Source organism: Juglans microcarpa x Juglans regia, chromosome 1S (assembly GCF_004785595.1).
Source record: "Juglans microcarpa x Juglans regia isolate MS1-56 chromosome 1S, Jm3101_v1.0, whole genome shotgun sequence".
NCBI classification, from domain to species: Eukaryota; Viridiplantae; Streptophyta; class Magnoliopsida; order Fagales; family Juglandaceae; genus Juglans; species Juglans microcarpa x Juglans regia.
Window position 1 is genome coordinate 14,576,127 of NC_054595.1, and position 27,127 is coordinate 14,603,253.

The 27,127-nt window shown below is 36.6% G+C and overlaps 1 protein-coding gene and 1 non-coding gene across 3 annotated transcripts; both read right to left on the reverse strand.

Moving 5' to 3' along the window:
- Positions 1–566: 566 nt before the first annotated feature.
- On the reverse strand, positions 567–14,093 carry LOC121247672 (kinesin-like protein KIN-12B). 2 transcript variants are annotated; one of them, XM_041146075.1, is made up of 17 exons: positions 13,646–14,093; positions 12,273–12,410; positions 12,105–12,188; positions 11,894–12,019; positions 11,744–11,803; positions 11,596–11,649; positions 11,414–11,506; positions 8,032–8,127; positions 7,014–7,159; positions 5,970–6,119; positions 5,756–5,885; positions 4,385–5,671; positions 4,202–4,300; positions 3,963–4,115; positions 3,101–3,898; positions 1,487–1,801; positions 567–1,091 (listed from the first exon to the last, which is right to left on the reverse strand). In XM_041146075.1, the coding sequence occupies exons 1-16, from the start codon at positions 13,943–13,945 to the stop codon at positions 1,490–1,492; spliced, it is 4,026 nt and encodes a 1,341-aa protein (XP_041002009.1). In that variant the 5' UTR covers positions 13,946–14,093; the 3' UTR covers positions 567–1,091; positions 1,487–1,489. The 2 variants fall into 2 exon arrangements, with proteins under 2 accessions (XP_041002009.1, XP_041002007.1); XM_041146073.1 differs by having other exon boundaries at positions 567–1,096.
- Positions 14,094–21,893: 7,800 nt separating this feature from the next.
- On the reverse strand, positions 21,894–22,000 carry LOC121247977. The gene has a single exon (XR_005937376.1). It is a non-coding gene; the product is annotated as a small nucleolar RNA R71 (small nucleolar RNA).
- Between the last annotated feature and the right edge of the window lie 5,127 nt (positions 22,001–27,127).

The window sequence follows — 27,127 nt, forward strand, 5'->3', positions numbered from 1 at the left end:
CATTTCATTTCGAGTAATGTTATACACCACACTCTCATCCTATTTTGATTATACTAAGTGATATGTGGCACATTCATCACCATTAGATGATAAAGAAGCATGCAATAAATAATCATTTAATGATGATAAATGTGCCATATCATATTTAATGGAATGAAAGTGGGATGGTAGTACGGTATATAGAATTTTCCATTTCATAAACACTGTTCTTTTTTATCTAGAATCTTGTCACTTCTAGTCACACAAATTGACTTGTTATATTTTAAGTACCTTTTGATTTAAGTGGTTGGTCCATAAAAATTATTTAAAATGTGTCGTACCAACCAATATAATTAAAGATCATAAATCAAGGATTTTACTCTTACAATTTACATCCAATCAAATTGTTTTGTCTCCACAAAATTTGAGCTAAGTTTGGGAACCTGGAAACCTGATTTCAATCGAATTGTTCTTCAATTCCAAACTTGCAAAACACATAAATTTAAGAAAAGTCTGCAGGTTTGGACATCTGAATTCACTACACTTCAGCTCTTTTTTTAATACTCCAATGTGTAAACAGCTTCTGCAGGTTTATCTTTTACTGTGAGAGATGGTTTTATATAAATGTCACTTTTAGGCCCATTTTCCCACTTTACAATGTTATATAGCTATGTTGTTTCTGGTATCACAAAAAATTTCCGATGGGCAATTAATGGCAGGGATTTGGAAGTCTACTGCTTTCCTTCCATCCCCAGCCTTGCCCAACGCCTTTTGGAATAGAAATTATTAGGGATAGATTCATGTCAGAGAAGACAAGGCTATATGCTTCCTGTTTAATTGTCTCCTGACATGATAAACTACTATATCAGGAGGCTGCTAAGTGAGTACCTGTGGCCTGACTGCTTTTGCCTTCCTGTGTCCATGGACATACTTCTCTAATCCACTTGAAGATTTCCCCTATCCACTTGGCGAGCAAACCAATCAAATAAATGATTTAAAACTTGGACTCACAGACTTTTCTCTTTCCTTTTAAGATCTTTCTGCAGTTCGGCTGTCTCCACGATTGGAGGTCCACCATATCCATCCATCATTACATGCAAACTAAGATCTCCCTTTCCTTTCATCAAGATTCAACAGGAGTTAGGAATATGGAAGTATTATGGTTAGACGCATCATGGAATAAGAGAGAAATTGATACCAAATCCATAATATATTGTGCATCAAGTCAAGAAGATGGAAGGTAAATGATTAAGGGAACAAAAGAACAAAAATCCAAATTATCAGAAAAGGGCTGAAGTAGGAGTGAATAAAAGAATATGAGGATTCAATTCCGATACCTTATGAACTCAGGAATCTGAATTGAGAAAGCGCAATGAGAGAACACGTATATTGGTTTTCACGATTGCTACAAGCTTTACCAACCAGATGACCAGTAAAATATGCTACTACATTGGAGCTATGTAACAAAAACTGTTGGTAGTACATACACTTTCGGCCAGTAACTTACCATCTATATGTTGCATCGATCATAACCAGAGAACCATGATGAGGGTTCGGTGAGTTTTGGCAACTCACCATCTTCAACATTATAGAATGAGTCAAATTCCTCTCTCCATCTCTGATCACTAGCAATATGAGCCTCCCCTGTATTGTACTTGGCAATATGAGTATCATCATAAACTGATCGGATTGCTTCTCTGGGTAAATGAGATTCTGTAAGGAGCTCATTAAGGGCACTAATCTCCTTTTTATGTTTTTTCTTCAATCTATCAACCTGTTTGTGGGCCTCCTCAGTTTCTTGCTCTGCCTCCATGGCTCGCTTCTGCGTAAAAATCTTAAGTAAATCAAACTTGGTCAAAGTAGAAGGATGAGACACAAAAGGTTCTGTTTTGAGCAACATTAGAGGGAATTACTAGCATATTTCTTCTAAGATCATCACTTGGCTCTAAATATTGTGAAGTTCACCATTGTCCAACATGTTCAAAGCTTAATTCAAATTAAAAGCAATATAGCAACAATTTTTATAATTTATAGAGCATGATTCTGTGCGCTTTTGAAGCTTCAATAATAGAAACATTTGGTCAAAAGTATAAGCTCATTATGTAACATGTACAGCTGTTCAAGTTCAGGACTTTTTAACAGGTCTATTTTTGAGTACAACCTCAGCACTGTTCAACGGGAAAAATGAAAAATTTAAAAGTGCATCTAAACAACTTAAAATTCATAAAATTTTAGAACAGAGTATAAACTGTGAATGTATAGTTAAAGAGGAAAACATGCGGAAAATGGTAATTTTAGACTTTAGGAGGGAGAAATGTAAACATGTCCCAACAGCTAATGTAGAATGAAGAGAAAGAAACTAAGCGAGCAGATCTGGTTAATTGAAAGAATAACTGTGCTTGTTCTATTCGCTTAAGGCCCCGTTTGGATTCGGAAAGTGTTTCATCTCATCTCATCTCATCATTACAACTTTTTCAAACTTCCACACAAAATATAATAAACAATTCAACTTTTCAAATCCCAATTCAACTTTTTCAAATCTCAAACAATAATAATATTCTAACAATATTTTTTTCAACTTTCATCTTTCATCTAAAACCATCTCATCTCATCTCATCTCTGAATCCAAACCAGCCCTAAGTGTAATTGTGTGAGACTACGGGAACTCTGTGTGTGTGTGTGTGTGAGAGAGAGAGAGAGAGAGAGAGAGAGAGAGAGAGAGGGAGGGGAAGAGGAGGGAAAGGAGAAAAAACATTACGAGGATTGAGGAGATTACTAGAATGTGGAAGACAAAGTATGAAATTTTGAAGAAGAGAAAATGATAGGATATCATAACGTTCCAATATTTGAATCATGAGTGGCATCACCCATTAAGAGTCTTCTCATCAAGATGGTATTGACCCAGAATAAGTCGTATCTCAAATGTGATCTTCTTCCCCTTCCTATTAGGTTAGAGATTGATACTACGGATTATTAACCCGTTGAATGCATATCTAACTTACCAATAAAAAAAATCGTATAATGTGCGTAAGAGTTTGGTAGAGGGTGAGGTCTGTAATACCAATCAAAAGAAAAGGAAGAAAATTATAAAGCCTCAACAACAAAAGACTGACAAACCTACCTGAGAAGACACAACAGCCTCTTCTGCTTCTTTCAGCCGCACAAGTAATTCTCCTGCAGCCTGCACAGCTTCAGCTGTGTCCCTCAATTGAGCCTGAAGTCCTTTATTTTCATCCCTATAATATCGCCTCTCTTTTTCTCTTTCTACTCTTAATGCTGAGATTTCTGCTGCAAGGGCATTTATGAACTTGGACTCAGCACCCTTAACTCCTGCTTTTGCAGCTGCTTTCTTCACGTCCTCTATTCCTTCCCGGATCATCCTGTGCCTTGCAAGCAACTGAATATGTTTCTCTTCCAAATCTGCATAGAGTTCCAAAATGCGTGCATGCCCCTCTATAGCCATCTGCATTGCTTCCTTCAGCTCTTCGGCACATTTCCTCTCAGTTTCTAGTTCTTGCTTTGTCTTTCTGGTTAGTGACCTGCTAGCTTCAAGTTCAGTTCTCAATTCTTCAGAAAGAGAAATCCACCTGCTCTCTGCCTCAGTCCAATGAATTCTTTCTTGTTCAAGTTTCTCCTCAGCACTCACAGTGGACTCCAGAATTCCAGTAAGAGGTGGAGCCAAATGAGGCTGACATGAATAAGTCAATTGTGGTGGTGGATTTTGTCTTCGACATGAAGTGGATGAAGAATCTATGTAAAACTGTAGCTGGCTTCTTAAATTTTGAATCTCTTCCATCAACACTTCCTTCTCACCCATATCATAGAAATTCCGATAATGTTCCAGCTCACCTTCAACTCTTTTCAAATTGATTTTGGTCCTTAAAACATCAGGATGATTCTCATACTTTTCCTTTAAGATCTGTAGAACAGAGGTAAGATATATGCACAAGGTACTGAAGGGAACTTTGAGAATAAGTTTCTACCTTATGCTCCTGTGTGAGGGACACTAGCTCTTCCTGCAAGAACTCCTCAGTGGGTAAAAATCCGTCCATAAGGTTCTCAAGGCGAAGAATTTTATCCTCCCTTGTCTGTGCTATAATGGCATTGCATTCCCTCTCGTGCTTATATTGTTGCATCTGTAAATGATCAATAGAAAAGGTCAGGTCAACACTAAAAAATAGCGGCTATAGTCTGTTATCAGAAAATTTTGAAAGAGACCAACCAAACAATTAAGCTGCACAATCTCAGAAGTTTGCTTGGCACAGAAATCTTCTAGTGCCATTTCTCTCCTGATAGCTCCTGCCAAAACCTTCTCCACTGCCTGTGTAATAGGGAAAGGTCAACTAAATCATGCATGCTAAGATCCCAGAACGATATATGGAAATCCAGCTGTCTCTAAGCTTACTTTGGGAACATGCTTCTTCAATTTGTCAGCAGGCCCTGAGCCATCAACAGGTACTAGCTGTAGGTTTGAACTGTCATCAGCCTCTGTGGCCTCTAGCTGCATTTTATTCTTGCAACTGGTACACATAAATACAACTGAATCTTCTTCTAGTGTATCACCAAGAGAGGTTTGGACACCCATATCAACTTTTTCAACTGGTAAAACTGGCTTAGATTCTGTAGGTTTTAACGAAAACCTGAATGATGACTGCCTTAGAGCTGAACTTTGGCGATGACCATCAATAATTTCAAGGCCATGGTGGATGCTTGCTGCCAAATGTTCAGTTGAAGAAATAAAGTTTTTACATTTCTCAGCAGACAGAGTATTAGATCTCATGGATTTCTTGAAAATATGAGCAGCCTCTGGGCCTAACTTCTTGTCATCTTGCAGATCTTTCTGTGAAGCAGTCAGCATTGATGAAGTTCTCAAGCTTTTCCTGCTGTCGCAGATTCTGGGTGAAACACTTTGAATTGGAGACTTAAGTACCGGAGAGACATCAGATGGAACAATGCTCAGGCTAGGAGACACACAATTCACCAAGCCATTTGAAAAATCATTCAGTGCTTCTGCACTGGAGATGCCAGAAGAAACTCCATTAAGTTCAGAGACTGAGCAGGAAGAATTATCCCTCACATTTTCGGTAGGTGATTCTTCATTTTGAAATTTAATGAGAGACGAGCTAAGAATATTTGTTCCCTCCGCAGGTTGCCAAGATGGATCTCCATCAAGGACATTACTTTCTCTGTGATTTTCCTTTATGAGATTGGGATCAGTTAGCGCATTAGCATTAGAAGAATGTGAGGGGTTTCTAACAGAATCTGCACAGTCAACAATCATCATTTCATCATGTTCGGATGCTCCTTCTTCCATACTAACATCTGTATCCTCAGAACTATGTTCTTCAATGCATCCACCTCCAGATGTGTAGCACTGAGGCACATTAAAACTTACATCTTCAGAGTCTACAAGTTGCAAGTCTAAATTTACAGCATTTTTTTGGCCCAGATCAATTGTATTGTTAGTTTCACTGTAGGCTATTTGCTTATCCACTTGAACACAGAGCCTCTCAACAGCTTCCTCATCAATCTCCATCTCCTCATCACCATCATCGTCCACATGGGTTAATGTCACTGGACAATTGAGGCTAGACTTTAGTAGATTCAAACTTCTACGGATCCATGCTGCTGAGTGACCTCCATTTGAGTCAATGGCATATCCGCGGTTAGCCTTATATCTATCTAGTTCATCCTGTTGAATGCATCTATTAAATTCATATTTACAAATTTAAGTTTGTGTATTGAAGAAACACAGTTGTTATGAAATAAAATATACCCTTAGCTGCCTTATCACTTTTCTTAAGTGATTCACATCATTCTGCATTACTTCATTAACAACTGCCTTGTTCTTAATCGACTTAGCACGCTGAGCAAATCTCAACGTACTGAAAGTTTCACTCTTACAGCTGCAAAATTGAGTTATGTGACCTTCCATTTCAAAAAGAAGAAACAAGGCTGCTATGATAAAAAGCTAAGCTCAGAAGTATTACCCTTGTGAAGGAGAAACAGCACAGACCATCGCTAATTTTGAATTTCCCCCAAGAGATTCCTGCAATAAGAATGTCAACCTGGAGTCTCTATAGGGGATATGCCTTTGCTTTCCCGTTTGAGAAACTTCAGCAAGAATGTTGATCAAATTCCTGCACTCCAATAATTTATCCCAATTAGAACTTAACCTCTTTTTTCTGATACATTAACACATAGTTAACCAAACGACTTCAGCATAAGTTGAGAACAATTATCAGTCTTGCTGTAGAGGCTGCTCAAACTCACAAGTAAATGTAGATTAAGACAAAATAAATTTGGCAATGCCATTGGCAATTATGATGGGAAGATGCTGGCTTGTACCACCAAAAACTATAATAGCTATCTTCTTCTTTTTTTCCATCTAGTTAAGCATGGCATAGGCCTTTTCTCTAAATTGTCAAAATTAGTTCCATAACATGTAGTTTATCATTTAATAAAAGTCTCACTTGGAACGTTTCATACTAAATTTTATGCAACAATCTTTCAATCCTTCCCTAATTCTTGATCCTCTGTTTCTAAATACCACCAATGGTCAAGTGCTTCAAAGGAGATAAATTCCTCATCAAGGTTACTTATGTTGAGACTAAAAATTTGCAGGAAAGAATTTCTATGCATCAAAGATCTCTGTTGATTATGATATTGTTGATGATATAGTATCTTCAGAGCAGAAATAAAAATGTAAAAGACTTTTCCTTAATGCACGCTACAGAGAGACTTTGTCATTCTCCCGTACCAAAAGGAATAAGTCAACTTCACCAATTAAGATAATTTTTATTATTAAATTAAACTTCATTTGACAGTTCTGAGATAATGGTAATTGAAATAGCTCTGAAGACAAATGGATACTGATGACATTAAATTGAGAACTTCACGATGGGCAATGTTATATTATGCCTATTTGATCATAGTAAAATGTTAATCATGCATGCAATAGTGCATTGGTAAACCATAATCAAAATGCAGGATGACATAAAATATCATACGAAATTTTATATGCTAAACTATACCCAAGCTGTGAGAGCGATCGATTAATGTTCCCTGCTTCCTTTAAACGCTCTCCTGCTGCACCGGTTAACTTTTGTCTCTCTGAACCAGCTAGATCAACAAGATTTATTCTGCTTGTTTTGAAGCTGCTTAAAGCATCTGCTTTGCTCTACCAAAATGACAGTTTACATAAAATTCCACTAGCAAATAAGTGATGCAAAATCAATAAAGATAAAGAATTATTTACAATTCTCTTGTTCGTTAAAGGGTATATCCCAAAAGCTTAATTTGTAAGGAAATAAGCAGTCCAATGTTGTCTAAGCCGAACTGGGCACTCAGGCAGGGCAAGATACAACCCAAGGCACCACTGAAGCCCTGAGGTAAGATGCCTTTGGCTCTCACCTTCAGCAAGGAAATTTGCTGTAGCCAAACACCTTAAGTGAGCGCCACTCTAAAGTTGCTACATTTTAAAGCTTGTCCAAAAAAATCTCTCAGGAAGTGGCTTTTAAACTTAAGTTCAATAAAAAAAGTGGGTTGTTTGCAAGTCCTGACAAAACCAAAGGCCAAAAGGCAAAGAATTTTTTTTTTTTTTTTTTTTTCTTTGGGGGAGGGGGGGGGGGGGGGGTTTCAAAGAAGAAAGAAAAGCATGTGAACAATAAAAGTCGCCTTTTTTGCATTTGAAATATTGGAGTCAACAATAAGGATTAATCACTAACACCTAAAACGCTAGGTAGGCTAGCATAACAACCAAGAACAAATTCTGGGCCATGCACTCAAATGCCAAAAGACTTCCCCAATTCACGTCATTTAAATCAAAAGCTGAAATCTATAGAATTTTATGCCACAATCTAACCAACAAATTCACAATCAAATACTGATGTCAAAAGTTTTGCAAATGCACCTTACTCGGCTAGAAGAGTCTTGTGTTTCTTATTTCTAACACCCCTCTAACATACTTACATCCTAACCACAGTGTATTTTAGTATTGATAATATAGCTATTAGGAACTCAATAATCTACAATTCTCAATCATGCTATTACCTTACATCTTGATTCCACAACACAAGTGAAAACAGTATGTGAACGGGAACTCTCAGCATTTATACTTGTTGCACCTGTCCTCCTATTTGACAACCCCTGCATAATTTATTCAGTGCCTTTAAATATGAAGTTTGCATAAATAATCAATCTGCGCTTACATTCTGTAGTAAAATATAAACAATTTTGCCAAAGAAAAAATGGTTGAAAATTAGGAAACTGCACAACTAATCTTTAAGAATAAATGGAACAAATTATGAAAAGTATGAATAGTTAGCTTCAAAAATTTTGTTTTTAAATAATGATTCAGTTATTGTCTAGTAATCTTTTTTTGATAGGTGAACATAGTAATCAGTAGAGCGTGCCAGATAGGGGTTAAACCTAAAATTAAATAAATAATAAATGGTGATCTGGGACTTGAACCTTGATGTGCACTTTAAGCAAGATTGCCTAGTAATCATGACGATGACAAGATTGCCTTCAAACAAGGACAAAGTCCAGATACAAGACATGCACTTTATGCAGGCCTTACCTTATTATTCATCTTTTTTTTTTATGATTTGTTACATTTAACTCAAGGCTTAAGAGGCTTGTGCATATCCATGAATGTCTCAAAGTGAAGAAGCAAAAATAATTTTCTTCTTTAACCATAATAACCAACTTTTTTTTGTAAGTAAGAAATCTTTATTAATAAGCACAAAGGATGGAACACAAATACATAGAAAGCATGAAAACCGTGTTAATGAACTTTTGACATTCATTGAAACAGGTGAACTTAACACTTCTATCCTATATTGTTTGCCCAGTATTCCATCTTAGGATGTCCCAAAATATTGTCCTCAACAAAAAGTCCATGGAAACAAATTTAGTAACCTTGTAATATGGCCTCTGTTTTATCCAAAAGTGACTGATGTAAATAATTTGATAAATCTGCCTGACTTTTTCAGGAATGTAATCTTGAAAATTTGTAGAAAGTGGACAAACAACGAGAAACAATGCATACTATTACGCTTCCCATCATAATAATTCTGTCAGTTTGCACAATATTGCAGCTTCACAATTAGAAATTAACTTCCAACTACATTATTCAAATCTCTGGCTTCAGTTAGTTCTGCCCTGTTTTAACTTGTATGTAATCTAGATTGCTGGTTCAGAAGGTAAATACAGCACTCAATGCCATTCAAACTAGACCCCATGCCTACATATGAACCACCATGATCTAAAATTAACTGTCCCTCTTTTAGTCAAGTCTCTGACTTGAGCTAATTCTGTCTGTTTTTAATTATAGGTAAGTTAAAATGCTGGTTCAGAAGGTAAATACAGCACTTGATCTCATTCAAAACTAGATCCCATGCCTACATATCAACCCTAGGGCTGGGCGGTGGGCCCCTGCAATCTGGCCTGCCCGCCCAATCTGCCCGGATGCAGGGTAACGGTTTTCCCCCCATTATCCTCGGTGGGCGAGCGGATAGTTTAAGAAATAAGTTTAAATGGGCGGCCTGTTTATATAATTATAATTTAAAAAAAAAAAAAAACCTATTTTGCATTGTTTCTCATTTCTTCCAATCTAGCTGCTCCTCCACCCTCCTTCATCTATTAGGCCACTCTCCTATTTCACCTCCTTCACGGTTTTCACTTGTTATTTTTTTTAAGAAATTGAAATGAGAAACAATGCAAAATAGGTTTTTTTTTTAATTGTTATTTATTTCAATTTCTTAATTGTTATTTATTTCAATTTCGTGTTCATATTGGCTGAAAACCCCGTTATCCTCAGTGAGTGAGCGGATAGTTTAAAAAATAAGTTTAAATGGGCGGCCCATTTGTATAAGTATATAATCTAAAAAAGAAAACCCTATTTTGCATTTTTTTTCATTTCTTCCATCACTTAGGCATCTCTCCCATGTCTTCAAAGTGGGCATAAAGACCCATGGTGGGTCATTGCGCTCATTGCGCATAAACGCATTGTGGGTCACTATGTAGAGGTGGGACTCGGTGCAAATCTGTTGACTTTGGTTGGTTTATTTGTAGATATGTTGATTTGTATTAAAGGATGTTGATTGTGGCTAATCTCAATGGATTTACGGGAAAAAATGGGCTGAAATCCGCCTGCCTGTTCAATGGATACAAGCAGATAGTGATTGGGGCTGAGCAGGAGACGGGGGGACAGGGAGGACAGCTATGGGCGGGTTATCAACCCCTACAATCTAAAGTTAATGATTTTTTATTTTTATTTTTATTTTTTTTTGCATTCTCTTTTAAATCATTTAAAAACAAAACTTGATTTTGTCATTGACACTTCTTAAATTTCGATTTCTAATGCATTCAGGTAACAGGGTGTAACAATGTAAGGAATGTTCAAGCCACATCTAGGCCTATACTACAAAAGAACTACTCAAGGTTACAATCGAAATCCCCTGGGAAATATTATAAAATACTTGAACTTCTCCCTCCCAAGCAAGGTGTGATCCCATTCACTACCTTTATATACATAATCACACAAGCCCTTAAATCCCCAATGTCCTCATAGGGCCATTCACCATAAGTGGCACAGCTCAAGTCCCACACTTCTGACTAGGACTAATACCAATTTTAACAACCCAAGGCAGGCCCAAGCCACATATGGGCATAAGTTCCAAAATGACTGGTCAGGACTACAATTGAAGCCCTCTAAAATCATTAAAAAATGCTTGAACTTCTATGTCCCAAGTAATGCGGGGGATCCCACTCACTAAATTATTACAAGGGGAACAAGAAAGAAAAGAAAATATTACTCATCAAGAAGTATCAAAATGTAATCAATGACAGAAAGGATTTAAGAAATTGAAATAAATAACAATTAAAATATTTCCTCTAGTTGACATTATACACTGAAAAACTGCACTTTAGTGTAGTAACAAGCACATATAGAATTACCTAACCTGAGATGAAGTCAACTACTCAATTTTTTCCATGTAACTGAACTAGAGTGCCTCCAAATATGTTGAGATAAATAAGTCATATATAAGATTTTATCAATTTAAATTTTATAGGTTCATATATATTGTTTATCTAACTAATTTTGAATTTTATGTAATTTAAATTATTTTGGGTGAAAAGACATAAAACAGCTATAATTTACGTATGAAAAATGTTTTTAACCCTAAATTTTTTGTTCAACAATTACCCATGATGTGTTTTCTTTCAATTAAATTGATTCAACATTGAATGATATTCTAGCTATGGATGACCATTCAAAGTCTGTTACCAGTAAGTCAATTAAAAAAAAAAACTGTTAATTTGCTTCTCAAACATTTATCTTTTTGTGCACACACGGATTCAACTTGCAAACACCATAACAAAATATGTATTCTTGTCATGCCTACAGTAGAAGTATAACAAAGAGCACCTTTATCAAGAGTAGAGTCACATCCTTCATTGTACAAACAGACTCCTCTTTCAGATTTTCAACATAGACTCCAGATTTGACATCCTCCCTTACCTGGGAGAAAAGGCAACAAAAGAGCTAAGAAGAACAGGTTTATATCAGCAATAATAAATAAAGATGAAATAATGTTAAGTTCCTTTTACCTGGAGATTTCTTTGATTTGGATCCAACAAATCTGTGATTTGCTCATTGTAAATCTGCAAGACAAAAAATAAAATAAAATCAAGTGGCATAGCAGTACAGGTATAAGTAGGTCAAGGATTCCAAAAGAAGTTTTTATCATAATTCAACCTCAAGAAAAGAACAGTAACACTGATACTCAAGTTGTTTGTCAGCATGCTTGATTTGCTCCTATAAAGATCGCACAAAAGGACATTAGAGCTACTGTTCGTTAATATGATAAAACCTTCAATGACTGCAATAAAGTACATGATACCTCACCTCAATTATGCGAGCAAAGAGTTGCTCAAAAACACGAGGGGTTAACCCCTGTTGGTCACTGGATAAGTTTTCTTGCAACAAGGCATTGGCTGGACCCCACATGGTATAAGTCTTTCCACTTCCTGTCTAATGACATCAATTTTCCAATATATGAATAATAGGATCATTAAACTCAATAAATGAGAAAAGAATCAAAGAAACAGAAAGATACCTGTCCATAGGCAAACACAGAACTATTGAATCCAGCCAAACAATTTTCAACAAGGGGCGCTCCCACAAGTTGGAAGATATCTTGCTGCAAATAAAATAAATAATTTAGCTTTTCGCCACTAGAAACCAGTCAAAAACCAGAAAACAATCACATCGATATGAAGCATGCCTGTGTCGCTTCAATGTCAGCAACCGAGTCAAATGTGAAGGTTTGTCCATTAATTGATAACGACCCACTAGAAGTTTTCTGAACTATTACGTCACCTTCATCTCTGTCCTCATGTGGCGGTCGCATTCGAACAATTACCTGGAAAATTATGACAAGATCCTCCAGAAATCAGTGAAGACTCCAATGCTATGTTCAGGTACTGAGAAAATGCAGTGAATGAAGACATCAAAATCTATAATCTCAAACCTCCTTGGACTTTTCTAAAACAAAAACCCCTGGTGAGTAAATCCTAGTACATAAATTCAATGGAATTAAGCTGAGTTGTTGTCATTAAAAAACAAAAAAAAAATTAAGCAACACCACTCTACCAGGTTTTAGAGGTGATGAGAAGATGTAGGAAACGAAGACATCAAAAATCTATAATCTCAAACCTCGATAGCTTTATTTTCCTAAAAACAATGCTGAGTTATTAAAAAACAAAACAAAAAGAACTATACCAGTTGGTCGAGGTGTCCTCTTCATTCATACAGAAACCAGCTTAACATAAAAAGTAAGATTTGAGATGCACACTCTCTGAATGTGTTAATATAAAGAGTAAGATATGATATTAGGGGATGCTTGGGGAATGAGATGAGATGAAAATTTTGTGAATAGTAGTAAGATGGTTTGTAAATAGTAGAGAGATAGTTTGAGTTAAGTATTTATTAGATTTTGGGAAAGGAGAGAGAAAAAGTTGAATAAAAAATATTATAAACTTAAAAGATTGTTAGAATTTAATTTTTTAATATTATTTTTATTTTGATATTTGAAAAAATTGAATTGTTTTTTATGTTTTGTTTGGAAGTTTGGGAAACTTGTAATGATTAGTTTGAAAATGTTTGTGTTTGAGTGATGTTTGGGAAGGAAATGAGATGGGATGGGATGGGATGAAAATTATTTACAAACAACCCCTAACTCTTACTAATTTTTAGAGCAGCAGGGCAAAGGTCAAAAAGCAGAATATTCAAATGGGTTCAAATTGGTGTTACTGCATTTGGGACAGATTATTTGATCTCTTTTTTTTCCCTCTACTTTTTCCCCACTATCTAACCAGCGAAACAAAAATATAGTTTCACTGTAGGTGACTTGCATTACACGATTTCTGGAAACCAGAACTTTCTAAGCATAAAAGTTGATAATCATGTCCATTTCTATGCAAGCAAAATTCAATCAGAAGCGGGAAGTACGAAACAAAGTTAAAAAAGAAAACTGAATAGAGAAATGTTAAAAGTCACATCAAATTAATTACGTGGTTTTACATTATCTAGGTAGCCACGGATATTAGTGAAAATCGTACGCATAACCAGAAACCCTAATTTCACGTCAAGCAATACCTTGACGCCAGAATCAGAAGCCCCTGGGGCAGAATTCTCAGGCACGGTCTCCATGATGAGCTTCCGCTTGAGAGGATTCGAAGAAGGCGGCCTCGGAGGCAGAGGGCTCTTAAACTTGGCCGGAGATTGCTTCGAATCGCACTGCATAAAGTTCGGATCGGGCGGAAGGGCGTTCTCCTTGGCCGATATGGCCTTCCTGGACGGCCTGGGCTTGGTCGAGCTAGGGCTGGGGGACGACGGTAGGTCGGCGGAATGCATCTCCCTCAAGATCGGGTTCTTTGGTTGCATGTAGTGCTTCATTTTGAGGACAAATTGGAGTATGATACAGAGAGAGAGAGAAGGGTTTGGAGGGGACAAGGAAGAGAGAGAGAAGGTTGAGGGAAATGTAGCCGTTGCAGGAGGGGGAGAGAATTTGAATTGGGAGAATTGTGAAAAGCACGTGCACACAGTGACACACTGACAGTGTATTAGGGTAGGGGCCTTCGCTACCGTCTTTTTGTTTTGGCTTTACTGAACGTGTGGTAGAGACACGTGGCATTGTGAGTGTGCTTTCCTTTCGCCACTTCCTTTTTGTTTTTTTACTTTCAAAGAAAGTCTCTAAAATTTTTGAGAAAATGATCTCTACAATATTTGTCGAATTTCATAATAGTTCCTCTTCGGAACAGCCCATATGCTAAGAGCAGAATAACAACCCCCCATTATAAATAGACAAGTAAGAAAGTTGCCTAAATTTACATTACACATGTACACACCTGATTAGAACTCATAACAAATGAAAAAGAAAAAGAGAAGCCTATCTACAAAATTGAAACCCAAAGGCCTGCGAACAGTCCTAACCCCTTCCCATCAGAAACCCCTTCCCAGATCAGAACTCCATGAACGACGACAATGAAGAAATATTGAGATGAAAACTATCTCACGCATTGAGATAGAGAGAGTGTATATTATTAACATATATAGGAAATTACAATCTGTTATCTAAGAAAACTATACACAAGTAAAGGAATTAAGTATGAGCTGAGATCAAGTAGAGAAATAAAACAGCCTAGACTTTCCTATAATAGATTAACAGCTGACTATATACAAATGTACTATGATTTAGCAATCTGACTTGATACTTGGCTTGATACTTGCTGATTTGATACATGTATTCCTTATATTCCCCCTCAAACTTGGCTGTGGTTGAGAGCATAGTCCAAGTTTGTTTCGCAGCTGCTTAAATTGTGGCTTAAGAAGAGGCTTGGTGAAGATGTCAGCCAGCTGGTGAGTTGAGGGAACAAATTTAGTTTCCAATGACTCGAGAGCTACCCTTTCCCTGACATAATGATAATCAAGCTCTATATGCTTGGTTCGAGCATGTAGAACAGGATTAATGGTCATATATAATGCACTCAAATTATCACAATGCAGTGATGGAACCTTGGTTAATGGAACACCAAGATCTTTGAGAAGTAGAGACAGCCATGTTAACTCTGCTGCAGTAGAGGCCATAGCCCTATACTCAACTTCAGCACTTGATCTTGACATTGTAGGTTGTTTCTTTGCACTCCAAGATATACAATTACCTCCAAGAAAGGTGCAAAAACCTGTAGTAGACCTTCGTGTAGTTGGGCAGCCGGCCCAATCTACATCTAAAAAACCATATAGATCAAGTGAACTATTGGACAAAATTCGAATACCAAGAGTAGCAGTGCCTTGTAGGTATCTAAGATCCTCTTAACCATCTGAAAATGGGTTGTTGTTGGAGCTTGCATAAACTGGCAAACATAGTTCACACTGTAGATCTGGTCTTGTAAAGGTAAGATATTGCAGACCTCCCACAAGACTTCTATAGGTTTTGACATCAGTAAATAATTCCTGGGAACCAGATTTCTGTTGTGCTCTTGTTGGCATTGGAGTTGATAATGGCTTGCTCTCATGCATACCAGCTCAAGTGAGGAGGTCCACAATGTACCTGTGCTGTGAGAGAAAGAGATTATAACCATATTTATGAACCTCGATGCCCAGAAAATGATGAAGAAACCCAAGGTCTTTAATTGAGAACTAAGTATTGAGCTGTGTGATTAGCCACTGAATTCTTTGTGGATTATCACCTGTCACCACCATATCATATACATAAAGGAGTAAAATTAGTACCCCATGTTCTGAGTGTGAAACAAAGAGACTAGGATCTACTGCACTCAAGTAAAAACCAAGCTGAATGAGATAATCACTGAGCCTATCAAACCAGGCTCTAGGGGCCTGTTTGAGACCATACAAAGCTCTTTGTAATTTGCATACATGCAGTGGATTATCTTGATTGATATATCCTAGAGGTTGATGCATGTAAACAGGTTTGTTAAGATAGCCATGTAGAAATGCATTCTTAACATCTAGTTGGTGAAGTGGCCAATTTTTAACAGTGGCAATTGTAAGAACAACTCAAATGCTAGCAGGCCTTACAACAGTAGAGAAAGTTTCTAAAAAATCCACACCATCCACTTGACTGAACCCCTTTGCAACCAGTCGAGCTTTAAGCCTTTCTAGTGTGTTATCTGCTCTAAGTTTAGCCTTGTACACCCACTTGCATCTAATTACATTCATCTCAGGTGTTCGTGGAACTAATTCCCAAGTGTTGTTTACAGTAAGAGCTTTCAATTCTTCTTCTATTGCAGCAGACCATCCAAGGTGATTTCTTGCAGCTTTGATGGTTTTTGGTTCAGCGGTATTGTCACCAGATTATGCAAATTTGCATATCTTGGATTTGGCTTATGAATACCACTTCTAGCCCTAGTTTGCATATGATGTTGCAATGGTGGAATTTGTAACACTGGTTCAGCAACAGACTGTGATGGGGAACCTGCTTGAGAAACATTGTGAGATGAAGTTGGTGAAGGAGAACTACTTGATACTTGTTGAGTTAAAGATGGAGATTCAACATCATTTTGAGGGAAATTTACTTTAGGAGGTGCAAAGGCAGAAGGTGGTGGCTGATTGTCATTGTGACATTCCTCAAAACTTGAAAACTCTCATTCAACAAGAGGAGAGGCATACAACTGAGTAGGTTGTGAGTATGGCAAGACAGACTCATCGAAGACAACATGCCTTGAAATATAAATCCTACCAGTAGGTGGATAAAGGCACTTGTAGCCTTTATGTTTGCTGATGTACCCAATGAAAACACAAGGCAGTGACTTTGGTTCTAGTTTATTGGATTGATAGTCTCCAAGATATGGAAAACATCTAGAACCAAGTATTCTAAGCACTGTATAATCTGGATGCTTTTCATAGAGTCTAAGAAAAGGAAAGTCCATGTTAAGCAAAGAAGAAGGTAGCCTGTTTAGAAGAAAAACAGCAGTAGAAAAGCAGTCTAACCAGAATCTGTTTGGGAGTTTAGCATGAAACATCAATGTTAAGCCTAAATTTGTTATGCTTCGATGTTTCCTTTCAGATTTGCCATTTTGTTCTGGTTTTTTAGGGCAGGCAGATTGGTGGATGATGCCATGGTTTTGAAAATAAGTGATAAGGTTTTTGTCATTAAACTCACCACCTTCATCACTTTGAAAAACTTGTATTTTGGCATTAAACTGACAAGTAACCAATTTATGGAATTGAATAAAAGCTTGAAACAGTTCTGATTTATGCTTTAATGGAATTAACCAAGAAAAATTGGTAGCCTTATCAATGAAAATAGCATAAAATCTAAATTTCTCTCTAGAAGGAGTGGGAGCTGGTCCCCATAGATCACAATGTATATTTGAGAAAGGAACATTGATATTATTTGTTCTAAGAAGAAAAGGCAATTTTGATGCTTTCCCCATTTGACAACTTGTACAAATTCCTATGGAATTTTGTTTAGAATCAAATGAAATAAGCTTATTATTGCAAAGATAATCAATAATTGTAGAGTTTGGATGTCCCAACCTCAAGTGCCAGCTCTCCTTATTTGTAGTTCGAAATCTAGAGGAGAAATAGGTCTGTTTTTCTGGAAGAGTTGAAGCTGCAGCATTAAAAACATATAGGCCCTTCTGTTTCATCCCTGTTGCCACTGTCCTCTGTGTCATCTTGTCCTTTATCACAAAACCATTGCCATCAAACTCAAACTTTAATGGATAATTTGATGTTAACCTACTGACTGAAAGCAAATCTTTCTTGATGTCAGGTACCACAAGAACATTATTTAACTGAAGTTTAGATGGGGTAGGACTAATCATGGCTTGACCAGTATGAGTAATAGGCAAGATTTTGCCATTTCCAACCATTATACCATCATGACCAGTATAGGGAATCACAGAATGGAGGGTACCTTGATTTACTGTCATGTGATCAGTGGCTCTAGTGTCTGGATGCCAAGAGGCTTCTGCTGGTTCTTCTAACCTCATTGTTGCAAAACTTTGAGGCAGATTATCATTTGTAAAGGAATGATTAAATCTATCAAAACACTTCAAGGCTGTGTGGTTTCTTTTATGACAGATTTGACAAACAAGTTCTTCTCTTGGTGCAGGTTTGTTATTGCTAGAGCCTCGAGAGTTGTTGTGGGAAGCTTGGCCCTGATTGAAACCTCGAGAGGTATTGTTGGAGGCTTGGCCCTGATATGATGCTTTGGATCCATGTGAGTTTCCTTGAGCAAACCCTCGTCCCTTGGAAGTGAAGGAACCAGACTGTTTCCTGTTTTTGTAAGACTTCTGTCCATAGAACACCTTTGATGCAAGAGGAGCATCAAGTTTGTACCTATCAGCATAACTTTCAAGTAAGGTTACTATCTCAGAGTATGAAGGGACAGGAGGCCTTATCATTGTGGCTGTAAAGACCTCAAAATCTTTGCCAAGACCATTGAGGAGCCATCAAGACTTTTTGTGGTCAGAAACGGGCTTGCCAATAGCTGCAAGCTCATCACAAATGGTCTTGAATTTTCTGAGATAATCTCTTAAGGAATCAAATCCTTTGGTGATAGAGGTGAGTCGTTACTTAAGAGCAAGACTTCGATCTGAGGATACTCTTGCAAAAGCATGAACAAGAGCAATCCAGACTTCTAAAGCAGTGTTTAATCCAACTACAATGCCTAAGACCTCTTCAGAAAGTGTTGCTGTGAGCCAACCTTTGACCAGCCTATCAAACCTGCGCCATTTCTGATAGAGTGGATGTGGCCGAGAAGTGGAGGACTGATCAATGATGATTTGTGGTGGAGCTTGAATTTCACCATTGATGAATCCTTGGAGATCATAACTCTCAAGGATGTTCAGTATTTTGGTTTTCCATAGCAGAAAATTGGTGGAGTTAAGTTTGAGAGAGACATAGTTTGAAACATTTTGTGAAACTAGGTATAGGTAGGGATCTGAATTATCAGAGAACACAAAAGATGTTGATGAAGTCATTTTCGAAGGAGAAAAAAAAACACCACTCTCTGTCAATATGTTGTGGTTCCATGAAGAAATATTGAGATGAAAACTATCTCACGCATTGAGATAGAGAGGGTGTATATTATTAACATATATAGGAAATTACAATCTGTTATCTAAGGAAACTATACACAAGTAAATGAATTAAGTATGAGCTGAGATCAAGGAAAGAAATAAAACAGCCTAGACTTTCCTATAATGGATTAACAGCTGACTATATACAAATGTACTATGATTTAGCAATCTGACTTGATACTTGGCTTGATACTTGCTGATTTGATGCATGTACTGCTTATAGGCAACCGTGATAAACGTTGCCCTACCAGTTCCCCATCTATGTTGGCCCACCAGTTTACAAAATCGTTTGAAGCTTCCAGGTTCCGCTGGCATAACAGTTGCAGGCACGGCCTTTTGTTGCCGGCCTACATTAGCCAGTTCAGTCACCACCCTCAGTTTATCGGAGTTCATGTTTGCGCCACTAGTTATTGCTACAACATTTTCGCCTTTGAGACCATAATACTTGCAGTATGCTTTAGCTCCAGCAAGAGCAAGGGCACCTACCGGTTCTAAAATGTTTCTTTTTTCTTCAAACGTGTCCTGCAACATGGGTAACAATATATAAATACCAAGAACTGACACCTACATCTATTATTTTGAGGATTAAGGTTGCGAATGTGAGAGGGGGATCAAGGAGCTAGAAGAAGAAGAAATCTGAGAGGGGAAATCTGAGTGTGAGAGGCACCTCTACCGGGGAACCCTCCCACAATAGTTCTAATCTCACCCAATGGGGGGCCCCTCGAGGCAATGTTCGAGGGAGGTCATGCGATGACCCCTGATGAGTGTATGAAAGTGTGCTCTAAATATCCTATTATTAGACTAAAATGCTAAACTGTGAATAGAAATAATAGGAATTAATGTGTATTCCTGAATTGAGTTTCTATTTACTTTGGGATACTTCTGAACAGATTTTTATGTTTAATTTCAGAGTCGATAAAAGAGTAAGTCCAAACCCAGTCAAATTCAAAGGACTTTCAAGTGGGCTAGATATTGGAACAACCTAAAAACTTTCAACGAGTGTAGGACTCTTCAAATAAGGATAATAATAGGTTTGAGAGTAATTTGGATCAGGAGAAAAAGTCAGTCCGAAATTTGCTAGAAAACAGCTTGTACATACTTTAGTAGTTTGATCATAACTTTCCGTTCAAATATCATATTGATGCGATTCTTGATGCGTTGGAAAGCTATCTTAAAGGTCTACAAAGTTGTCTCTAATAGAGATTTTCAAATTCGAAATCTTGAAGTACATATGTGGCTGTCAAGTTGAGTCTTAACATTTAGACGATTTTGTATGCGGGAATATGAAAGACTTTAGGGTTTCTTTTCTACCCTATATAAGTATTTCATTAGCAAGAAATTGGGGATGAATAAAGGGGAGACGGCTCAGTTCTGAAGAGGGGGAGATGAAATTAATTTCGATGGCCGTTGTTTGCTTTATTTTTCTCTTGAGATTTTTGTTGTCCATTATATTTATGGGTAACTAAATTCTCAAGTAGGGTTAGGGATGAACTTGCACATTATATGGTATTTTTAATTTATGTATTTAATTTTCAGTTACTAAAACTCTTTTGTTTTATCATTCTCAATTCATTGTTGATGTTTTCTTCTCCAAATAATCATAGAATTTATTCTGTTTATGGATTCAGTCATGATTTTTCTATTGAATGGATTAACACTTTGATTATGTTTGGATCAGTTATTTATCTATATTGATAATTGTTTGTTGCAATATCGCTTCCTGAATATATTGTCGTCGTTAGATTTTCTTAATAGTAATAATAATTTACATATTTTAAAAGTGGTCAGTGATTTTTTAAAGGATTACATTTGGTTTAATCCTGATTTATAAGACTATACCTTTCGATTGAGAATTTTGGGAATTGCTTTCCCAATTGAGCAATGAATTAAAAATAATTAAAATACCAAACTTATGTAAGGGATTCTCTACGCTTTACTGTTTGTCAAACTTGAGTACTTTTTCCGTTAGTCACTTTGCTTCACTTTAATTTGCATTTAAAATTAATCTTTGTTCTTCATTAATCATTTAATATCTTTCTTTAGTTTCTTTGTTCCTTCTACAATTCTTTTAATTTGTCTCTCTGTGGAATCAACACCCCAAAATTGTGCTACAACTACCGTATTATTCTTTGAGCGTAATCAAATTTTGGCGACGTTGCCGGGGAGACGGTAGAAGAATTGCTAGATAGGTTTTTATTTCAGCAGTTTGTAAGAGCGGTAACTTCATTCCCTCTTTTAGCTTGCTGCATTATTTTTTTTTCTTTCTTTTCATAGTATTTTTAATCTTTAGTATTTTGTTACCTTGCATGCACAGATATAGAAACACCTTGGGTAGATTTGCTTGTGGGCCTGTGGAAGAGTCAGAATCAAGCTTTTTAAATCCTTTATTTGACAATCCATCGAGTCTCGAAGAAATGAGTGAACACGAAGATCAACCCATTAGAACTCTTCATGATTACCTCCACCATACACGCACAGGCACACCATCATGCATTATGTTTCCAGCTAATACTCACCAACTGGATTTTAAAATAGAGATGATACAATTACTTCCTACTTTTCATGGCTTGGAAAATGAAAATCCATATGTGCATATTAGGGAGTTTGAGGAAGTAGTTGCGACTTTTCATAGTCAAAATGCAACTAATGACGTTGTGAGACTTAAGTTCTTTCCTTTCTCTTTAAATGATAGAGCTAAGAGTTGGCCATACTCACTGAGACCCTGATCTATTAGGTCATGGAGTGAGATGACTCAGGTCTTCTTTAATAAATATTTTCCCCAACATAAGACCAACGCATTAAAAAGACAAATCTCCACCTTTGCACAAAAGGACGGTGAGACTTTGTATCAGTCTTGGGAGAGGTTTAAGGAGTTGTTGAGTATGAGTCCTCACCATGGAATGAGAATTGGCGCTTAGTAAGCTATTTTTATGAGGGACTTACGCCTAGAGAGCGCCAATTTGTGGAGATGATGTGTAATGATGAGTTCTTACAGAAAAATCCTGATGAGGTCATAGAATACCTCAATGAGTTTGTTGAAAAAACTCACACTTGGCTTGGACCTAGTGCTACTGAGAGCACAAATAGGTCACGACTTGCAGGAAACTCAAATGGTGGCGGAATTTACCATTTTAGGGAAGAGAATAGCCTAAAAACTAAGGTTGAGATGCTCACTAGGGAGCTAGATGTGTTAAAGACTAAGGACTTAAAGCCAACACACGTGGCTAATTATGCAGAGTCTTTTGGACCATGTTTTGTGTGTGGCGGGGTAGATCACCTCGCCCAAGAGTGTCCCACATTTGCTGAGATGAGAGAGATGTATGAGGAACAATATAATACCTTAGGTATGTATAATAAGCCTTTTACACATTTCTCTGATACCTATAATTTCGGGTGGCGCAATCACCCCAATTTTAGCTGGAAGTATGAAAACCAGCCACCTGCACAACCCCTTAGATCATATCCTGCACCATATCATGCACCTTCATCTTTTAAGAGTCATTTAGAAGATACTTTACATGCTTTTATTAAGGCACATGGTAAGACTAACCAAAAATTTGAATCTTTGATTACACAGGTTGTTGAAGAAAACGAGGTGATAAAGAGCCAAGTGTCCACATTGATGAGCTCTTTGAGTGTGAATGACCATGGCAAGTTCCTTTCTCAAACTCAATCCACACCCCCAAGGTCGACATATGGCTCAAGGAAATTTGAAAGAAGTGAATGCCATTGTGACCCGAAGTGGTAAGTCCCTACACATCCTAACAACTAATAAGCCAAAGGATGTTGAAGAGGAACAAAGCAATAACAGTGCTGAGTTGTCCAAGGAAGCTGAGGTAATCAAGAGCCCAGTTAAGGTACCATTTCCTCAAGCTTTAAAATCTGGTATACGAACTTTGGATTCTATCAATGAAATCTTGGAGAACCTCAGGTAGGTAAAAATCAATCTTCCTCTTTTGCATGTTATTAAACAAGTTCTTACTTATGCAAAAGTTCTCAAATATTTGTGTACAATTAAGATGAAGCACCATGTTAAGAAGACAACATTCCTGACAGAGCAAGTTAGTGCTCTAATTGAGCAGCGAATTCTTCCTAATTACAAGGATCCTGGTTGTCGAACCATTGCATGTAATATTGGGAATCATGAGTTTGGGCAAGCGTTGCTAGATTTAGGAGCTAGTGTAAATTTGATGCCTTATTCCATTTATTTGCAGCTTGGTTTATGTGAAATTAAGCCTACTTCTGTTGTGCTTCAATTGGCTGACCGTTCAGTTAAGAAACCAAGAGGGATAGTTGAGAATGTTTTGATCCAAATTGACAAGTTTTACTACCCTATTGATTTTTTAGTTTTAGATACTCAGTCGGATGTTGATTCTGACTCTAAGATTTCTCTCATATTAGGTAGACATTTCTTTGCTACGGCTAATGCACTTATAAACTGTAGGAATGAGCTGATGAAACTATCTTTTGGAAACATGACCATGGAGGTCAACATATTACACATCAACAATCAGCACAAGGAGGATGATGAGTGCCACCAAATGTACATGATTGACACACTCATAGATAAAGGAGTTCGCACAACTCATGATTTTGATTCCTTTTAATATTTTCTTATTAATTCTGAGTTTGATACTATGAATGATTCATCTGATGTTGTTGATGTTTGTACTATTTTGGATAAACCTCAGGATTATGACCCACATATTTGGCAACCGAAATTTGAGGAGCTGTTTAAAAAAAGTGAAAAGCAGATTCCTTCAAGCATGGATAGTCCCAAATTGGAATTGAAGCCACTGCCCCCAGGTCTTAAGCATGCATTTCTCAGCCGAGGTGACACTTTTCCTGTTAGTATTTCTTCGAAATTGAATGCTAATAAACTTAGAAAATTTCTGTTAATAGAGTTGGAGGAATTGAGAAATGATACTTATGAGAACTTTAAAATCTATAAAGCTAAAACGAAAGTGTTTCATGATAAAAATATTTTGAGAAAAATGTTTAACCCTAATGATCGAGTGTTCTTATATGATTCTAGACTCCATAAGCACCCAGGAAAACTTAGGTTTAGGTGGACTGGCCCTTTTGTAGTGAATAATATTTTTGTAAATGAGACGGTAGAAATAGAGGATACTAAGGATGGTCGGATCTTTAAAGTAAATGGTCAACGTCTTAAAGCATTAATTGATAAGCAAGTTCCGGAAGTGGAAGACATTACACTTGTGGATCCGGTCTATCAACCTTGACCACACCACACAGGTATGTTTTTCTTTATTTTTTTTGTTTGTATTGTTTTATTATTGTTTTCTCTTATTTTCTTTCTTTTTCTTTTTGTTTGCTGTTGTTTTTTTTTGTTTTTGTTTGCAGGTTAGTTTCATTTTGTCATTTCAGGTTACCATCTTTGGTGCTTAGCGAGCTTCCCACGTCACTCATCAGGTGTATTCTACCATTTTTAGTTACTCCCCATTCAAATTTGATTTTTAAACATTGAGGACAATGTTTCATTTAAGTTGGGGGTGGTGGTGCAAATTCAGTATTTAAAATGCTTGTTGGAACTCTATGGCATATTTTCATGTGTCAAATTTTTTTTAATTTGCATCACATTTGCATCCTTTTCACATGTGTACTCATTCTCATTCATAGTCATCTTCGTGAATTCGCCAAACCCACCATAATCATTTTTTGCTGAAGCATTCACAGAACCTCTAATGCACTCATCCAAGCTTTGTGGTAAGATGGTGGTTTGACACATGTAGCTAGAGAACTCTTTTGCTTAAGTATTCATGTGAGTTTTGGAGATGATTGAGAGCCTACATATGCAGTAAATTGTAATAAGTGTTCATTGATCTATTGAATTGGACACTTCTTTGGAGAATATCATTACATGGTTTGTGGTAAGATGGTGGATATACTTGGGATATGACGAAGGTCAACTTAGGATCAACGTTTGAGCCTTTCAAGCTAACCCTTTTCATCATAGACCTCTAGTAGCCAACTTTGAGCCAATAAACACATGTAGTTTTTTCTTTCTATATGCCCACATTATCCATACCTTTCCACATTGGAGTATAACTTATACACTGATTTTTCCTACCCTTGTTACTTCCAAGTGTGTACTATAAATGGAATTCTTTTTTTTTTTTTTACATGGAATAAAAAAAAAGGGAGAGAAACGAAAGGGAAGAACATGAGTTACAAGGTGTTCAAGTAAGTGGGTTTCAAAGGCAAAAGTACCAAGTCTGGGTAGAAATAGCAAAATACCAGGGTGACATAATTGTTCACTAAATTATTAAAAATAAATAAATAGATAAAAAATGATGCATTATTCGATGATTTGAAAGGTTGAAGAGTACATCAAGTGAAAAATATGGTTTATTGAGATGTTTAATAAGATTCCATTTGTATGTATTTAGAAGTTTTTGAATCTTTTACATTCTTTTTTTCATATAGCCCCAAACCTAAACCACGTTACAACCTTTTGTGTTGACTGTTCTGATTCTAAGTAAACTTTTGGAAAGAGTGGTGGAAGTCTTATTTCTTTGTATTCCTAGAATAAGATCAATGTTTGCTTGTTGCTTGTACATAATTGTCGAATTCCCCATGAGACTGTGTGTACACCCATTGTCAACTCCATAGAGAGAATCCTCACACGAAACACTTTTATACCCGCCAGTTATGGAGCTGAAACTTTTGCTTGAGATATTCTTGATGTTGCATGTGTCACGTCTTCTGGTTATATGAATATAGTTTGAAACACACACACTCTGTAGATTGCTATTGGTGGATTGCTTGTGATATGGTTATTGAATTCCTAAGATTGCTTTGATATGTGAATTTGAAAAGTGTGATTTGGTGGCCTTTGTATGTGATTTTATTTGGTCTCTTTCATTGTTTTGGCATGAAAATTGCTAGGGATTAGCAATGAGTAAGTTGGGGGTGTGATAAGTGTACGAAAATGTACTTTAAATACCCTATTATTGGACTAAAATGCTAAACTATGAATAGAAATTATAGGAATTAATATGTATTCCTGAATTGAGTTTCTATTTACTTTGGGATACTTCTAAACATATTTTTATGTTTAATTTCAGAGTTTATAAAAGAGCAAGTCCAAACCCAGTCAAATTCAAAGGACTTTCAAGTGGGCAAGATGTTAGAACAGCCTAAGAATTTTCAACGAATGTAGGACTCTTCAAATAAGGATGATGATGGGGTTTGAGAGTAATTCGGATCAAGAGAAAAAGTTAATCCGAAATTTGCTAGAAGACAGCCTATACACATTTTAGTATTTTGATCATAACTTTTCGCTCAAATATTGGATTGATCCGATTCTTGATGCTTTGGAAAGCTATCTTAAAGGGCTACAAATTTGTCTCTAATAGAGATTTTCAAATTCAAAATCTTGGAGTACATACGTGGCTGCCAACTTGAGTCCTAAAATTTAGACCATTTTGTATATGGGAATATGAAGGACATTAGAGTTTCTTTCCTACCCTATATAAGTATTTTATTAGCATGAAATTGGGGGTGAATAAAGGAGAGATGACTCAGTTTTGAAGAGGGGGAGATGAAATTAATTTCAATGGCCGTCGTTTGCTTTATTTTTCTCTTGAGATTTTTGTTATCTATTATATTTATGGGTAACTAAATTCTCAAGTTGGGCTAGGGATGAACTTACACATTAGATGGTATTTTTAATTTATTTTTGATTTTCAATTACTAAAACTCTTTTGTTTTATCATTCTCAATTTATTATTGATGTTTTCTTCTCCAAATAAACATAGAATTTATTCTGTCTATGGATTCAGTCATACTTTTTCTATTGAATGGATTAGCTCTTTGATTATGTTTGGATCAATTATTTATCTATATTGATTTAATTTTTTGTTGCAATATCGGTTCCTGTGCATATTGTCATCATTGGATTTTCTTAATAATGATAATAATTTACGTATTTTAAAAGTGGTGAGTGATTTTTCAAAGGGTTACATTTGGTTTAATCTTGGTTTATAAAATTATACCCTCCGATTGG

Bases quoted from the DNA above. Each gene is read 5' to 3' on its own strand.
- LOC121247672 (XM_041146075.1), bottom strand. From the start codon at position 13,945: ATGAAGCACTACATGCAACCAAAGAACCCGATCTTGAGGGAGATGCAT. The intron at 11,804-11,893 runs GTGAGGTATCAT...CGATCTTTATAG, and splicing joins TCTTTGCTCGCATAATTGAG to GAGCAAATCAAGCATGCTGA. The intron at 4,301-4,384 runs GTAAGCTTAGAG...CCTATTACACAG, and splicing joins TGAAGAAGCATGTTCCCAAA to GCAGTGGAGAAGGTTTTGGC.